The sequence below is a fragment of the Lemur catta genome, chromosome 25 (genome assembly GCF_020740605.2).
Source record: "Lemur catta isolate mLemCat1 chromosome 25, mLemCat1.pri, whole genome shotgun sequence".
NCBI classification, from domain to species: domain Eukaryota; kingdom Metazoa; phylum Chordata; class Mammalia; order Primates; family Lemuridae; genus Lemur; species Lemur catta.
This window is the reverse complement of record NC_059152.1, coordinates 12,333,771-12,351,890: the sequence shown is the minus strand read 5'-3', so window position 1 is coordinate 12,351,890 and position 18,120 is coordinate 12,333,771. Positions and strand designations below refer to the sequence as shown.

At 57.9% G+C, this 18,120-nt stretch overlaps 1 protein-coding gene across 1 annotated transcript; it reads right to left on the bottom strand.

The window, feature by feature from the left end:
* Positions 1–782: 782 nt before the first annotated feature.
* AGT (angiotensinogen) lies at positions 783–11,419 on the bottom strand. Its single transcript, XM_045537294.1, is given in 6 exon segments — positions 783–1,542; positions 2,324–2,468; positions 3,940–4,207; positions 7,308–7,372; positions 7,374–8,167; positions 11,260–11,419. Coding segments are annotated over 5 exon segments (1,434 nt in total). The 5' UTR covers positions 8,138–8,167; positions 11,260–11,419; the 3' UTR covers positions 783–1,350.
* Between the last annotated feature and the right edge of the window lie 6,701 nt (positions 11,420–18,120).

Sequence of the window (18,120 nt, the reverse complement as noted above, 5' to 3'; positions counted from 1 at the left end):
AGGAACGACAGGCACTGATGTGGCAAACACAGTCCCTTGAGTGCGAACTAGGGGACGCGCTGTCCTGGTGACGCGGAGGCAGGGAGGTGCGTTCAAGGTCGGAGCGAGATGCTCGGGCGTGCGGGGAGGCTGGGACCTGGAGGGCTGTCACAATAGGTCCCCTGGGCTCTACGTAGGGGCCCCTTGGCTCTGCGCAGTGGCTGACACGCTGCTTACCTACGTATTTCAGTGTTTGCGGAAGGGAGGAAGATCAAGAGCTTCACAGACATAAGGCAGCACTGTCATTGTCACCAAGTGACAGCAACGGGCCTGCGGGGAGCCCCCCCTCCCCCTCCTCCTCCTCCTCCTCCTCCTCGCCCAGGGTTTCCAAGCTGTGGGTCCAATCCCGTGGAAGGGAAGCCGGCAGGGACACTCAGGACACAGAAAGGAACCTGCAAATACTTACCTGTGATGGCTCATTTCTGTCTCCCACTCCGCACGCCTGGGACACACGGCTGTCTGACCCCGAGTCGCTGGGAGGGAAGTCGGGCCCCTCTGCCCACTTCCTGTCCCGGGGGCCATGTGGGGTGCAGCCTCCCCGGGCCCCGCCCCCGCCCGTCACACAGGTGGCATCACTGCATACGGATGGACGTGTCCAGAGAAACCCATGACCTAGGACTTCTCCGAGGACAGGGACGTGCCGGGCCTGCCGCGGAGACCACCTATGGCGCCGGCGGGCGCAGCCTGTCGGCTCGGCTGCGTGTGTCTGTTCTGCTGCTAAATGAAAGACAGAACTTTTTGGCTTATTGTTGCAAAACATTTATTATTAACACAAAGGAGGGATAACCAGCCACGGTTTCACATTCTAACGTAAATTCAGACGTTTGCATCTTTCGTAATGTGTTGTTGAAAAATCACAAATATCTATGAAAACAAAACTAAAGCATTGGAAACTGCATGAAGGTCATAGTCTCACGTTCATTAAGCTAAATACAAACAAAAGCAATGAAAAAAAATGTGTATTTTAATATTAAAATCCAATTTCTCTTCTCAGCTAAAAAGGGAACACTTTTTGGTTTCACAAACAAGTCGGTTGGACCAAAATCCTTCTGGAACAATAGTTCTGTGCGAAGCTCCAGTTCCTGGTCCCCACCCCCATCCTCCAAATTGAACCCAACCACCCGGGAGGCTGTTTGTGCTGCCAGGATTCCTCTCTCGCTCTGCCCGGCCCCACCGTCACCAAGCACAGACGGCTGCTCTCCAGCTCGGCGTAGACGCGGTAGAGAGGAAGGTGGGAGACTGGACAAATCGCTGGCTGTGCCCCGGTGGCGAGGACAGAGGCCCTGCAGGGCCCCCCTCCCGGGCCTGGCCTCAGGCCACGCTCAGCGGGTGGGTCACGCGGCCCAGGAAGTGCAGGGCGGTGGCGTGGCGCTCGTACACGGCAAACAGGAACGGGCTGCTCAGGGTCACCTCCAAGGCCTCGGGCCCGCCGGGCCGCTGGGCAGACTCCGTGGGCTGCTCTCCGTCGTCTGCTTGGAGTTCAAACAGGACGCTGTTCCCCACCTGCAGGGAGCAACACTGCGATGGCACCTGGGCACACCGGGCGCAGGGGGGCTGCGCTCGCTGTCCTGGAGGGGGGTGTTTCTCCAGCCTCCCGGGAAATGCATAGCACACACATGCCCCCCAGTGTAGACAAAGGTGTGCTTATGTAGACGACCCTTACTCGCCATCCCGGCCCAACTCACTGATGGCTCCTCCCTACCATGCCCCTCACACTCCTGTCTCCACCCTGCACCTGGCTGTCCGGGGTGGGCTTCCTGGCTGCTCTGCTGTGCCCCTCCCCCAGCGCTCAGCTAACTTAGCACAGAGGGCTCATGACGCCTGCAGTGACGCCCATCTGTCCCCTGCACCCAGCACAGCACCCAGAGCACCCAGGTATGTCCTCGTAGGTGCAGATGTGCCTCGCGGCACGGGGCAGAGGAAAAGTCTGTCTGCTGCCGAGCATTTCCCCGAAGAAGGGGCTCGGGCCTGGGGTGCTCCCTCCCCTCCTCCCAGTCCCACCCCTGCCCCAGCATCTGGGGAGGATGCTGGTGGGGGGAGGCTGCCAGGCCAAGAAGGGCCACAGAGCACACGGCAGGAGCCGGGTGGGAGGGGTCTGCTGCTCTGCACCTGTCCCTGCAAAGCCCCCGAAGGCTCTGGATGCTTCTCCCCCACCCGTGGCCCTGTTCTCTCCCTCCTGCGCCCCGGGCCCCACGTGGCTTCCTCTGTGTCCCTCCCGTCGGCTCCTCGCACCCTGAGAACACACAGAACCCGGGCCAGACACGCACACGGACTCGCACGGTACCTTTCCCACCCTGATGTCGGCACCACTGATTCTGCCCAGGTTCGCCTTGGCCCCCAGCAGCGTGGGCAGCTTGGCCTGGGCCAGCAGGTCCTGCAGGTCGTAGGAGCCGCGCAGCGCCAGCTGGGGCACCGTCACACGCATGGCCCTGCGGAGATGACGCACCGTTAGGAAGGTTCCAGAGAGGCCTCAAACGTGACTCCTCAGGCCACACAGCAAGGGAAGCCATGAGCCACCAGGGAGCCGGGTGGGCGTATGCTCCTTGCTCCTGTCCCTGAAGAAGGGGACACTTGCCCTTCTCACCCGGCTAGGTCACCCTCACCCTTGGAAAAAACTTCAGCAAAGATACAATTAAAACCCCTTCACGCCATTTGCAATACTACGACGGCATAGAACGTTACCAGCGGTGATCTGGGGCGATTAGCTGTGAGTAGCTGTCTGTTCTTTGGTCCATTCTGTTCTTAGGTTGACCCTACTGAAAGTGTGTTACTTGAATAATTTTAAAACTGCTATTCTCTAAAATAACGCAGTGTGTCTCGCTAGCTCCCTCTCGCAGAGCCCGATGGCAACACAGACAAGGAAAGGACAGTGGTGCAGTGCGCAACATCAGCCTCTGCACTGGGCACGCCGCTATGTCGATGCAATTGTCATAGACGGCCTCTTCCTTCTGATGTCCCTCAGAGCCCAGGGACATCTCGGTGGCAGAGCCACGCCTTGCAAGAGTGGCCGTGTGCCCTTGTTCACAACAGGCAGGACGCGGGAGCACCCGCACGTCCGTGGGTGGGTGAGTGGGTGACGGAATGTGGCCTACCCACACGGCAGAACGTGATTCCGCCTTAGAAAGGAAGAAATTCCGACACGTGCTACACCCCGGACAAGGCTCGAAGACACCAGGGGTTGCCGGGGCTGGGGGCAGTGGGGATGGGGATTTAGTATTTAATGGGTACAAGAGTTTCAATTTGGGAAAACGAGAAAGTTCTGGAGCTGGATGGTGGTGACAGCTGCACAACAATGTGCACGTTCTTAGTGTCACCGAATGGTTACGATGGCAAATTTCATATTATGTCTATTTTACCCCAATTAAAAAAAAAAAAAAAAACACTTAAAAAAGCCGGAGTTGACATCAGGAAGCCGTCCGTTCCCTTAGTGCCTGTCTTCGGGAGCAGATTTCCAGGCCTGACCCATCCGGACCTGCCATGCAGGGCAAATCCGGAGCCCCACCGATGGAAATTGCTTGTTTTTGTCAAGAGGAGCTAACGACACGTCCGTGGCCTCTCCCAGCCTCCGACAGCGGGTTCTGGATCAAGGGAAGCCCCCGTGTGCCGCAGATGTGCATGTGCACGGGGCGGGCGTCCCAAAAGCCAGAGAGGGGACTGGAATGTTCTCCCCCCTTCGGAACTGGTAGGTAAATGTAAGTGCAGAAAAAGCATCTCCTCCCCACCCCCGACCTCGCCAGCTCGGGAAGGACACAGGCCGGCCCGAGAGCTCAGTCTACCTGGCCGCCCTCGCCGCTCCGTGCCCGGGCTCGGCTAGTGCCACATGTGTGTCACCCGCCTCCCAACCCTGGGCAGATGGACGGCACATCCCCAACTTTCCAGGGGAGACCCGGAGGCTCCTACCGGGGGGACAGGAGCTTCATCCAGCTGGAGAAGTCATGCTGGAACACGAGGGCCTCGACCACGTCCAGGTGGGCGCTGCAGTGAGGCTGCACCAGCAGCAGGCAGGCGCTGTCGCCGAAGGGCACGCGAGTCACCGAGAAGTTGTTCTGGGCATCGCTCCAGTGCTGGAAGGTGCCCGTGCCGGAGAGCATGGGGACAGACACCGAGGTGCTGTTGTCCACCCAGAACTCCTGGAGCCCGGGCAGCAGGGAGAAGCCCTTCATCTTCCCTGAAACCCAGACAGAGATGAGGAGGGAGGGGTCAGCCGGGCTGGCACAGGGGTTGAGGGACACCACAGGGCCCTCTCCTGTCCCCGCTCCCGCCTCAGCCTCCTTCCCTGGCCGGCCCCGGGCCCTCTGCAGACTCCTGGCCTCAGGGCCTCACCCACCCGGGAATCCCGAGTGTGGCTCCTCCTGCAAAATCCAGCCCTTGGAGTTCACTGAGGCAGCCCCAGCCACCAGCTGCGGACGACACCGGACACGCCAGGCACCGAACCTGAGGTTTTGCATCTGTCACCTTCAGGAACCCACTCTGCTGGCACCTGACCTGGTAAACTCAAATCCAGGTCTATCCTTGTCTGAAGGCTGTGGTTTGCCGTACTTTGTTTGTTTGTTTGTTTGTTTTCTTTAATAAGTGTTTTTAGAGTGGTTTTAGGGTCACAGCAAAATTGAGCAGGGCTCAGTTGAGTACAGGGCTCCCACCCAGGCGCAGCCCCCTCACTGCCATCCCGCACCAGAGCGACCCGTCTGTTGCAGCTGGGGAACCGGCACAGACATGTCCTTGTCACCCGGAGTCCCCAGCTTCCGTGAGGCTACCGGGCTGGACAGTGCGGGATGATGCACGCCACCACTGCGGATTCCATGCAGTCCTTGGTGCACACTCACTTTGCCATCTGGGTCCAGCCCCAGCTGTGGCGGAGCCTGTGGCTGTCCTCTGAGCCCCGTACAGAGCCGGCCACGCAGGCTCTGGGGACAAAGGCTCCATTTCTCAGCAGCCCCTGCTGCTAGGGACAGTCACACGACCTCGCTGTGACCCTTGGGTTTGCCGTGGGCCTGGGGGCAGGGGCCAGCCTCTGTCCTCTCCTGCTTGCAGGGCTGTGGACTGGGTGAGCGTCGGGGGGAGGCTGGTGGCAGAGCCAAGCGGCCTGAGGGTCACACCACCCGGGGACGGAACAAACTCGTGTTCAAGCACCGTGACTCCCGGCCTCTCCCCACAGCAGCCGGCCCCCTACCGCGACCTCTCGCCAGCACACCCCACCCTCTGCCGTCCCCTCACTGCGTGTGCAGGGCCCATTTGCGGCTGTTCTTAGCAGAACTGGGTGAAGTTGAGTAGAGACCATCACGGCGCAGTCCCCTGGGCACGCGGCCCTGGGGAGTCTCAGGGGAGGGTTGAAAAGAGTCCAGTCTCCCTTTTTCCTGACTCAGACGTCACCGACGTGAAAGCAGGGGACAGCTGGAGGACACAGTTCCTGGCAGGAAGGACCTGGACGCGATCACCACCCCGGGTCTAGGTCTCATGAGAACACAGAGGCAGAGCCCGTGTCTCCCTCGTCCTCAGTGCGCCCTGGCAGGTGGCAAGAGGAGGGTCCCTCCTCACACCCCCCCTGTGGGGACCTTGCTGGCCCACCCTGCCTGGCCGGTGGCTTTTCAGTTTAGAGGAAAAAAAGGACTAAACGCTTTTGCTCCAACAAATTAAAACAGGAAAGGGAAGCCACCTCCCAAATGACGCTGGGGTCTGCATGCGGGTGGCCGCCCCTCCCCCTGCTCAGCCGGCTGCCCGCTCCCACCCCAGCCCGAGGGGGAGCGAGTCTCTCCAGGTTAAGTCCGCTGGCGTCACGGAACCTGCCGGGCTTCCACGTCCCTCAGCGGGACAGCGAGTCCTGTTAGGGACAGCCAGTCCCAGGCAAAGGGCGCCTGGAACTCATCGGCTCCCACACCGCGGTCTGTGACAGTGGGACACACCCCGCTGTCGGCCGAGGTCGCACGGATGGAACCAGAGCTCCCAGACCGTGTGGGCCACCGGCTGCGTCTCCATTCGAGGGACAGCGAGGCCGGGGGAGGGCAGGAGCCGGGCGGGGTCAGCACGGAGCCAGGCGGGGGTGGCTGCAGGTCAGGGCTGCCTTCCGGGTCCTGACGGGATTCGCATTTTTCTTCTTCCTCCTCTTTCTCCTTCTTGCCCGGCTCCGCAGTCTGGGCCCAGTGGACAAACACTCCCCCAAAGTGAGACCCCATTTCTGATGCCGGTGGCTCTCTTGCCTTTGCCTTTTGGGGGGCACTCCTCCCTCAGTGAGCTCTCCTCCTCCCGGGGCTCCTCTTAGGGACGGCCAGCTGAGCCCCTGGTCCCCCTCTGCCCTGCACAGGGTTACCCGTGGGCCGGCCCCCGTCCCTTGACGGGTCAGCACTGGGATCTGAGCAGTCCTTGGTGCATCGCTCTCCCCTGCCCCCAAAGGCGGGCCAGGTCTGCCCCTCTGTGGTTTTACAGAAACTTTGAGGGTACTGTCGTGGTGAGAAAATCGCCGTGCGCTATTACTAACCCCCCTCTGCCTCCACAGGCCTTTCAGCTGCCTGCCTGGCTCCCTGTCCCCCAGGGGTTGCACATCTTCCTGGGGGACCCCCAACACTGGTGCTTGTCTTCCCAGCCCAGCAGCTGCTTCGGGCCTTCCCCGCACGCTGGGCTCCGCCGGCCGAGAGAACCCGACGGGGCCAGGGTCTACACAGCCTTCCCCCGGCCCCTCCAAGATGCCTGGCTCAGAGTCTTACAAACAGTAAATCCTCCACGAGTATTTGTTGAACGAAATAAGCAATTTTTGTAGCAGGAGTTTTGGGCAAGACTCCCTCCCATGCGAAAGGGATTTGAGCAGGCTAATTGGCCATTTCTGCAAGGGCCAGCGACGCCAGTCCTTGACCCTCTCAAGAGACGCAAACCTGTCCCTTCTGAGTGTAGAGCCGGGTCGTGGAGCAAGGGGGCAGTGGGTTTGAATCCCGGGACCCCCCACGGTGGCTGTGCCGTCCCGAGCAAGGCACTGTGTCTCTGGGAGTCTCTGTGTCTTCACTAACACCTTTTGCTGCATCATGAGGGGATTTAACGACGAAAGCAAAGGACGTGGTGCAGTGACAGCACGTGGCAGCTGGGGGGTGCTCATCCCGGGACCCGGGGACAGCTGCCTCCCCTGCTGGAGGGGTCTCTGGGCGCATCCTCACACCCATGCCCTGCCCACCCCAAGGCCGGGCCGCTTAGCTCAGCCGCACTTGGACACTAGTCCGCAGAGACAGGGAACGGCCACCCTTGTCCCCGACCCGGGGCCAGAGCCGACGAGGGGTTTGCCTTACCTCGGAAGTGGACGTGGGTGTTGAAAACCAGGGTGCTGTCTGCTGCGACCCCCCGCCGGGCTGTGCGTCCCCCAGCCCGTCACCGCCTGCAGGAACCTGTCCATTTCCTCAGCGGCGAGCTCCGGGTCGGCAGAGAGGTCCAGAGAGCGCGGGAGCACGACGGGGGCGAAGAGAGCCAGGCCCTGCACGAAGGGCTGCTTCAGGCGCACGCCCGGGGCCGTGAACAGCCCGACCACCGTGGACAGCAGCAGCCGGGCCCGGCCGGCCGCCCCGCCCTGGGCCACCAGCAGGCCCTGGGTGGCCCGCAGGGCGGAGAGGACCTTGTGCCCGTCCAGCCGGGACGTGCAGCCCCGGTCCTCCCCGGGGACGCCCAGGAGCGCCTGCAGCTCGTGGGCAGTGGGGTCCGAGGCGCCCAGGTAGAAAGAGGCCAGGGTGCCGAAGACGGCCGTCGGGGATAGCACGAGGGCCCCGCCGGTGGCGCTCCCCGGCTCGCTGAGCGTCTTGTACATGCGGAAGCCCAGGAAGTTGGCCAGCATCCCCACCGTGGCGGCCCTCAGCTTGTCATCAGCCTCAAGCCCCTCGGCGGCCAGCACCAGCTGCTGGCGCAGGGCTCCCTCGTCCACCGGGGCCGTCTGGGCCTGAATCGGGGCGGGAGTGAAGGTCGGCTCTTTGAGGGTCTCCGCGGTGGACTTCTCCAGCTGCTCGCAGCTGCTCTTGCTGTAGACGAGGAGGTGGAAGGGGTGTATGTACACCCGGTCCCCGGTGGCCAGGCCGGCCCAGGCCGCGAGGCAGAGGACGGTGGCTCTCAGGGTCACGCCAGCAGGACCCATCTCTGACCGCGGCACTCACTTCTGCAAACCCTGAAGAGTCATTTGCAAAGGGTGAAAGGGGATTATTAATTAACTGTTATAAGCCCTAGCCAGACTTCTAGCTGTTCCAGTACTCCCTGCAGCCATTCAGCCCAGGACAAACCCATCCTTGTCTACAAACACTGAAGAGAGAAAGGGGTCCCAGGCTCCGTGGCAGATCTCTGACCCAAGTGCAGAATGCACTATTATGGGCAGAATCGGGTCCCCTCCTGCTCAGCCCCCTGCTCCCCGCAAAATTCACGTGTTCAAGTCCTGACCCCCAGGACCTCGGAACGCGACTGTGTTAGGAGCCGGGGCCGCTAAAGCAGTGATTAAGTTAAGATGAGGCCATTAGTGTGGCCCCCACTCCAATATGACCAGTGTCCTTGTAAGAAGAGGAGATGGGGACACAGACACACAGAGGGTCGACCATGTGAGGACCAGGAGAAGACAGCCCTCCGCAAGCTCGGGGGAGGAGAGGGGCCTCCGGAGAAACCAGCTCTGTCTACACCTCGGGCTTCTGGCTGCCAGCACTCCCAGATGATTGATAGGCGCTGCTGAAGCCCTTGGTGTGTGGCGCTTATGGCATCCCGAGCACAACGGCTGAGAGCTCTCCCGGGGGACCCAAGTGTGTGCCAGTCGGGAGTCTTTGTGGAAGCCTCCCCGCCCCCTGAGATGATAACTCAATGGCTTGGGAATGGGTTTTTAGTCTCCCCCGTGGTCCTCACATGCAGCCAGGGCTCAGCCAGAATTTCCCACCTGTCTCAACCGCAGACCAGCTCTCAGCTATCCCTTCGTGGCACCACCCCCCGCAGAGCTCCGAAGTCCCACCTGCCCGGCTCGGCGTGCCCACCGGCAGTCGGACTCATCAGTCTATGCTGGGGTCTGGCATGGATGTTTTTGAAGCTTCTCAAGTGACTCCGATGTGCAGCCAGGGTTAGAGCCCCTGCCCTGGACACAGATGGCCAGGGTGGGCCAGAGGAGCCCCGGCACCCCACTCCCCCTAAAGTCCTGCGACTCTGCTCCTGCCTCAACTGTCGCAAACAGCACGGCGGGAGCCAGCCCGGGACCCTGGAGGAGAAGGCTCTTGGGCTCTCTGTGAATTTATCCCGTCTGGCTCTTCTCCACGGAGGGATGAATGCTCCTTCTGTTGGTTCATTCAATTCCAACAATTTGTGCCACGTCTCACTCACTCCTCATAGAGGGGGTGACCTGTAATACCGTGTCACTCCTCAGCCTTCCCGACCCCCCGTGCTGGTCAGGGCTCTTGTGGAGCCGTGGTCTGTTGTCACTCGATGCCTCCCCTAAGCCCACCCAGTCACCCTTCTTGCACTGGCACCCAGGCGGGTCCCCACACCGGCCTCCACACGGTGCCACCACTCAGGCACACAGTGTGTTTCGTCCTGCTCTGGTCTTTCAGTTGCCAAAGGGACTTTGACTGGTGACCTCGGCCGCCATCTCGCCCAGCCTCCCCGTGCGTTGGCTCCACCCGCTGTCCGCATGCGAAGCCGGTGACCAGGAGAGCCTCCCTGCTCCAGGCCTCCCGCGCAGACAAGCCCAAGTTGCAGTTCGTGCCCGACCCAGACAGTGAGACGAAGCCACGGCAGCAGGGACGCCCGTGGGCACCCATCGCGGGGGGAGCCACCCCCCCAAACAGGACCCCGCAGGGCTGGGTCTGGAGACGCAGGGAGGCGCGGCCCCTCCCCCTTCCTGAGCAGAAGCGATCTCAGGGGCCACTCTGCGCAGTCTTTGTTCTCAGCTGGGACCTGCTGCTCCCCAAGCTGGGTCTACGTGTGTGCACAGTGGGGTCCTGCCTGTGACGGTGACAGTGCTCAGCGTGGCGGCCTGACCCCTCCCCCAGCAACCCCCCCAGCACCCCCTCACTCTCCCCGTTCCCCCTCCCTGCTCCTGGCTTCTAAAGGCCGTGGGCGAGGGTGACAGCTCCCGCTTCTGTGACGCCGCCACCCGCAGGCCGCTGCTCCGGGCCTTTCCTGCGTCAGCCCACCCGGGCCTCACAGCAGCCTCACCTTCCCCGCCGACCCTCCGATGCCACAGTCCCCCTGCCACGTGCCCCGCCACACCGGGCACGCTTAGCTCTCCTGTCCTGCTGGCTTTTATCACCTTGCTGCGCCCTGTATGATTCAGTTGAGTATTTATTATGCTCTGTGTCTGGTCTGTCCCCTCCCGTGGGAACGGAAGCCCCACGAGGGCAGGGCTCCCGCCATCTCGCTCACTGACACAGCCCACGTCCCCAAGGCAGTGCCTGGGAGGCAGCAGGTCCTGGATGTGTAGCTGTTCAATGAATTCGTTGATGCTGTTTTGCAGAGGAACAGAGAGGCCCAGTGACTTGCCTCAGGTCCAACAGCTAGTAAGAGACAGAACTAGAACTCGAACCGAGAACCCCCCAACCCAGACCTTGTTGTCCACATGCTTGAGTACCAAGCTATACTGCCTTTTCAGCTTATCCTCAAGTTTAGAAACACTTTCATGCCATATTAGTTCTCTTAGGTTATACTGCAGCCCACAAGGGAGGAAGCCCAGGCACTGTCATTAGGCCCGTTTTATAGACGAGCAAACAGGCAGCCCCTGGCGGTCTGTCTTGGGGGAGGTGCAGGTGACCCTGGGGGGCCCAGCGGGGGGATGACCAAGCTGGACCCCCCCCTTCCCCACGCCCCGCCTGCACCAGCCTTGCTGCTCCTTCTGATGGGAAGAGGAGCCGGTGGACTCTTGGCCACTGTGACCCTGCTCCTCTGCCTGTCCCCTGCGTCCCCAAGGTCCCCAGTTCTGCTCAGAGGAAGCAGGAGGACCTGACGTCTTGCCCCGTTGCTAAGGAGGAGCAGTTCCTCTGGGGAGACTCGGAGTGAGGTCCCGGGGGGAAGACCAGCCCCCCTCCAGACATCTGGTCTTGTGGGGGCAGAGGCAGCTTCAGTGGTCACGTCTCCTGCGGTGCACGATCACCGCCACCCCCCTCGCCCCTTGCCCCCAAATGTGGGGTGGCCAGCGCTTCCCTGCCGCCCCCCCAGGGCTCCCGGCCTCCTCCCAGCCCACACTCAGCTGCGCCTGAAAGAGCCGGGCGCAGCAGGCCCGAGGGGGTCCCGGCTTACCTTCCACTCAGTCCCAGGACAAGGCAGCCGCTTCCCGGCCGGGCCACCGAGGCCCTGTTTATATCCAGGGGGTGGAGATGGCGCCGTTCCCAGGCCGCCCTGCGAGCAGGCTGGAGGAGGGGGCTTGCATCACTTGACCAGACCGCAGGCCAGGGGGACGGACGCCAGAAGCCACTCTCTCCCTGGGACCCCTTCCAGGACGGCACGCTGATCGATGCACCGTTTCACTGCTGCACAGAACGAGCCAGTGCAGGGCCGGGTTACACATTTACTGAAGTTTGCGGGAGCGAAGGCCACTGTTACCAGACACCGGAGTGTCCCCTTAGTGCTGTGGCGGCCGAGGCCACCCACCCAGGCCTTCTGACCAAGCCCCCCCCCTCGTGTGATGTGCTTTTGCGAGGCCACCAGGATGGCCAGCGGGGGGAGGAGGGAGGCCGGGACAGGACGAAGAGCCGGGCTCATGAAACATGGAGCCACTCTGACCCTGCTGCTCACCCCCAGGGCGTGTGACCTTGAGCAGCTCCAAACAGCCATTAGGCGCCTACCCTCTGTGAGGGCCTCCAACAGGCACTGGGAGAAACACAGCACCGAGTGAAAAGCACCTTCTGGAAGCTTCCAATTTAGCTTGGAGACAGATAAACACCAACAACAGTGCAGCCAGATGGAAAGGCACAAACAAAATGCTTTTGGGCTGCAGAAAGCAGCAAGCCAGGAAAACTGGGGCAGGGTTGGGACAGCATGTCCTTGGAGCCACACTCTGAATCGACGTAAGTTGACTTGGAAGTTGCAGGAGGGCTTCTCGGGGGAGAGGCTGGGGTGGTGGCAGCAAAGACCTGGCCAAATTTTTGCTGCACCTGTGCCTGCCACGCACGGGGACGGCGGCAGGGCGAGCTGTCGCGGCTGTCTCTCCTACCGAGCCTCCTGGACCCAGAGCTCCAGGCCAAGCTCTGAAGGAGCTGGGGCTCACACCCCGGGGAAACCAGCTCCGCACCCAGATCCAGGGTGGGGGGGGCCTGATGACAGAAGCCCCTGGACACCCTGCTGGGGACTGGGCACTGAGGCCTCCGGGGGAGGGACTGACGGAAACAGTGAATGAATGAAATGATGTCTTTGCTGCAACTTGGATGGAACTGGACACCATTGTCCTAAGTGAACTGTCTCAGGAAAGGAACAGCAAACACCTCCGTACTCACCAGTGGGGGCTAAGTGACGGGTGCACGTGGTCACACAGAGCCGCGCATGGGGCAGTCGGGGCTCAGAAGCAGGGAGAGCGGGAAGGGGGTTAGGGATCGACACTTGCCTGTCGGGTGCACTAAAGCCCTGACCTCACCGCTGGACCACTCACCATGCATCCAAACGCCACTTGTACCCTCGGAATCTACTGAAATACAATAAATAAATAAATATAAGCACTTAGAAAAGAGTTCCAGGGTTCTGCGGCCAAGCCCTCCCGGCCTGGGGGTCTAAAGCATGGGAGGGACAGGGCTATAAAAACAGAGGCGTCACTGAGATTTGTTCACAGAGCCGGTGACAGCTCCAGGGAGAACTTTCGCTTGTGCAATCTTGCTAACGAGCACACAAGTACCCTCGCCTACCCTTACTCTAAGTCTTCATTAAAAAATCATTATATCTCATATGGGCCTGTGAACTCTGTAATATGTTTTTTTTTTTTTTCTTTTTTTTTGAGACAGAGTCTCACTCTGTTGCCCAGGCTAGAGTGAGTGCCGTGGCGTCAGCCTAGCCCACAGCAACTTCAAACTCCTGGGCTCACGCGATCCTCCTGCCTCAGCCTCTCAAGTAGCTGAGACTACAGGCATGCACCACCATGCCCGGCTAATTTTTATATATATATATACACATTTTTTCTAAGCTGTCCATATAATGTCTTTCTATTTTTAGTAGAGACGGGGTCTTGCTCTTACTCAGGCTGGTCACGAACTCCTGACCTGAAACAATCCTCCCGCCTCGGCCTCCCAGAGTGCTAGGATTACAGGTGTGAGCCACCGTGCCCGGCCTGTAATATGGTTTTCAAATGACTTTGTTCACATAGCCAAGGCTTTCTCCAAAATTACTTGTCTGGAGCTCCGCATAGCTTAGAGGTGGCCCTGCCTCAAGAGACCCTCCAAAGTGCCCCTCGTCTGAGCTGGTTAGTGGGGACACCAGAGGCCTGGGCCCTGTGCCATGCTCTGCCACCAGCTAATGAGCAGCCCTGGACATAGAAAGGGGACGTGAGAATCTAACATTCATTGAGCACCTACTGTGTGCCCAGTGTTTCAATATTTCAGCTCTTTAAAGCCTTAGAATTTATTTCATTCATTTATTTCATGTTCCTGGTGCTCAGGGAACAAAACAAAGACCTTTGTCCTCGGGACACTTTCATTGTGCCTGGGCCCCACGCTTCTGGCCCTTGGAATGATCACTCCATTCAACAGCAAAGATAAGAAATAACTGATCAGGCAACATGCTGGAAGGTGGTGTCAAAGAAAATAAAATTTCAGGACCCTCTAAATTTATCATGCCAGGTGGAGGCTCAGCCCTGGGGACTGAGTCAGGTAGCATGTTTGCAACTTGCGCTTCTTAGGCTATAAACCCTCTTCCTCGTTGATCTTATTCCATAAATGACTAGAAGAGATGGAGACCAGACTCCCCGCTTCCAGTCACTGATCTTTGCTATAGATTAGCTGCCTCCTTTATTGTCCTGCACCTAACTCAGACCAGAAGGTGCCCAACACCCAGTGACTGTCACATCTTCAGTGTGGAATGTTACCTGTGCCCTTCTTGAAAGAATAAGACCGCCTCGACCAGTCAGATCGTTCTAACTATGCATTCAACCTCACATAGAAAGATGCTGAAGTTCTGTTAAATGTCTCTAAATTTTGTCTACATAAACGACCCCAAACTTCTACACTTGGAAACACTGACTTCCGTTCTTTGGAATCTGTGCCTTCCGGGTGGCCTGTCCCCAAACTTTTTGCTTGAATAAACTCTCTTTAAACTAGGTTCTGGCTGTTTTGATTAGTTTAGGTTGACAGTGGTAAGTGCTATGGAAAATGAGTAAGGAGGACAGGAACGTGGGAAGGGAGGAGGGCAGGGGACTCCTCGAAATCACAGAAGGATTGGTCACGACGTTACTGAGGAGGTAGCACGTGAACAAAAACGTGAGAGCGTTAGCCACGCCAACGTCCAGGCAGAGGGGACAGGTGCAAGATGTGTCTGTGCGTGAATGTGGGGGGTGTCTGTGGGTGCGTGTCCCCCTCTGTGTCCCCCAAACACACACACACACACACACACACACACACAGAAAGAAGGTAGGAAGAACATATGTCAAAAAAATAAAAGTGGGTGATATTAAATAGCAGGATTACGAGGGACATTTATTTTCTTCTTCGTGTTTTTGAGATATTTCCCCAAAGTTTTTTCTTTTACAATGACTCTGTTGACTCGTGCAACATAAAAATTATTTTTTTAAATATAAATAACTGGACAGTCACAGAGGGTATCTGTGAGATGTGAAGGGCTGATGGGAAAGAAGAGGACTGGACTACAGCTCATGAGAGTTTTGCTGTTTGTTTGTTTTCTTTAGAGACAGGGTCTCACTCTGTGGCCCAGGCTTGGGTCCCGTGGCACCATCATAGCTCACAGCAACCTCAAACTCCTGGGCTCAAGCATCCTCCTGCCTCAGCCTCCCGAGTAGCTGGGACTACAGGTATGAGCCACCACGCCAGGCCCCCCAGGTACATTTTTAACACAAGCTGGAACAACTGAGCCCCGTGACGGCAATCCAAAGGCAACGGGACTTACTAAGGAAAGCCAGCAGAGGCTCCCCCCAGGCTCTGCCCAGCTGCTCTGCGGGGACAGTCCCCAGGGTCCCCGTCCCTGCACTGCCCAGGAAAGAGGGTGAACAAGGAGGGGACAGAGGCCCACCCTCCTCCTGCTCACCTTCGAAGCCAGGGCCTGCTCTTCTTCCCTTGCTGGGCTCTGGTGCAAGAGTGTGCCTTCCCCACTCCCGCCCCATACACCCTTTCTCTACAGTGTCCCCAGGGTCCATTCTGGCTGGTTCGCTCCCCGGGTCTTGTCAAAGGCTAGTATCATCGCCTAGTTTTTGTTCCTCTGACATTTATTGCCCACTGCGGTGTGCCGTGCCCAGCTGGGCACTGAACAGTCCTTCTCAGCCTACTGGGGCCTCACTTTCTTCAGTAAACTGATGGAACCACAGACCCGTTCCCCAGAGAACACACAAACACACTCCTGCATGCAGTTTCACGCATAATTGCAGGGGCCTCACGCACCCCTGGAGGTCCCTGGGTGTGCAGTTGAGAACTCCCGCCCTGGACAGAGAGTTGAACAGGCATTTCCCCCTCAGGAAAAGCACATTCTGAGGTGTGTGTGCATGTGTGTGCATGGTTTGTGCATGCATGCGTGTGATTGTGTCCTCTCTCGCCATGTGATCTCTGTACCACCGGCTCCTGTCCACCTTCCCCCATGAGTGGAAGTGGTCTGAGGCTGACACCAGAAGCAGATGTTGGCACCATGCATGTTGTCAGCCTGCAGAACTGTGAGCCAAATAAACATCTTTTCTTTATAAATTGCCCAGCCTCAGAGATTCCATTATAGCAATGCTAAATGGACTAAGTGTGTATGTGGTTTGTGTGTGCAGTTTGTGCATGCGTGCATGTGTGTTTTGGTGTGTGTGTGTGTGTGTGTGTGTGTGTGTGTGTGTGTGTGTGTGATGGAGGTGGGACACTAAGGGTGCTAACCCATGTTTCCAGGCCATGCCCTGGTGCTCTTCTATGGAGACACACAGCTGCCCTGGGTGGCTGACCTAGACACATGGGGCTCCCAGCCGCTCCCTCCTTCCTCTCCAGAAACTAAAGAGGGTTAGACACACGTTGCCTGACTCCTTCCTCTGTCCTCCAGGCCTTCCCTGACACCATATGTCCCGCTGGCTTGCTCTCTCCTCTGGTCCTGGTCCCTCCTGTGCATCCTCATCCAGGACGCAGGCCCCTAGATCAGCCCTGGATCAATTCCTTCCTGTACTGGCTGGCTCGCTCCCTGGGGCCCTCAGATCAAAGTTGCCCTCCCCACCCTCCACCTCTGCCACCCCCACCTGCTCCCCAGCCCAGGTCACCTCCCCTGGTCTGTCACCTTCTGCCAACTGTGTCCTTCAGTAGTGCTCCCTTCTTTCACGTCCTCGGGTCCTGAGAGTTCACTCACACAACGATGCAGCTTTTAGGACATTTGAGAGCAGCTCCTTGGGGATTACAACACAGGCTAAAGTTCACTGCAGACTTTTTGCAAGGGGAGAGGCCTCTGAGAAAGCCAAATTTCTTATAATAAGGGCATATTACTGGGGAGAAAGTAAGGGAATAATCATTGCTAGATTGGCCCAATAAAGAAGGTCTGCTTAAACCTTTTGCAAGATTGGTTAAAAGTCCTCAATCCACTTCCAAAGCTGACTATCAGCTGGGTGGATCTTCTCTACAAGACTTTAAAGCTCATTAAAATAAATCAGAACATCACTAGAGAATTTTTATCAAGAATGTAAATTATTCCCAGAACCCAGACTTTTGATGTAGGGCAGTTTTCTTCCCAACAGGTGCTATTTCTTGTGCATTCATTCCATCCGTGGCAGTTAGGGACAGGATTTATCTGTTGAATGAAAAGTCAACGCTCCGCGTAGAAAGTAAGTAAGCCGTCACTCAGGATGGCTCTGTGAAGCCAGGGCAGGGCCGGCCCCGTGTGACGTCTTGGTCAGCCAGGCGCTCTTGGGCTGGTCTAGTTCGGGGATATTCTGCTCTGTAGTTATTGAGATGAGACTTGGTCTAAACTAGAACTACTTTCCAATCTCCGGTACACTCACCCAGTCACGGGACAAACACACACAAACTCCTCCTCTAATGCAAAACCAAACCAAGCCAAGAAAGTAGATTATTTATTTATGTATATGATGCAACCTAACTTGGAATCATCTGTAAGGCAAGAACAAAGAGTAAACGAAGGAATGGGGCTTTCACTTCTGCTTCCAGGGCAAAACTAGTTGTGTCAAAGGGGACTCATCCGTGCCCAGATCGGAGCTGCTGTCCCACCGTGCCCTGTGGGAGGCTGGTGACCGCTGACCGTCATTTACTGGAAAGCGGTGGGGGGCGGAGCCCTGTCCTGCATCCTACAATGGGTCCCTGAAGTTCTAAGTTTTCGTCATCTGATGGGGACACTTCCCACCATTTCCAAGTCCTCGCTGCTGTTCATCTGCATCATGAGGGCTGGGACAGGCCATTCCGACCTCTCAGTTTGTAGAACAGGCTCTTTAGGAAAATGTCTATTTCTTTCCAATAAACAGCTCTCAAATATAAACAGAAGTTTCTCAGTTGGCTCACCCGAGCTTTGGACTCCTAGTAAATAAAACAAAAGAGCCCCAGCTCCCCTGTTTCATCAAGGGGAAATTGTTCCTTCTTTTTTTAATAAAATGTTTATTGTATTTAGTTAAGGTACACAACACAATGTTTTGAGATACCTATTGATAGTAAAATGGTCACAATAGTCCAGCAAATTAACATATTCATCTCATATAGTTACCTTTTTTGTATGTGGCAAGAACACCTAAAATCTAACAAAAATCCCAAGTACAATATTGTTGAGTGTGGTCGGGGTGGCGCACATCGGGTCTCTAGACTGTTCCATCCTACGTGTCTGCTGCTCTGTAACCTTTGACCTGCACCTCCCAGCTCCTCGCCTCCGCCACGCCCGGTACCCACTGATTTACTCTGTACGTCCACGTGTGCACTTTTTATTTTTCAGATTTCACGTGCAAGTGAGATCCTGCAGTCCTTCTCTCGCTGCCTGGCTGGCTTCCCTGGGCGCAGC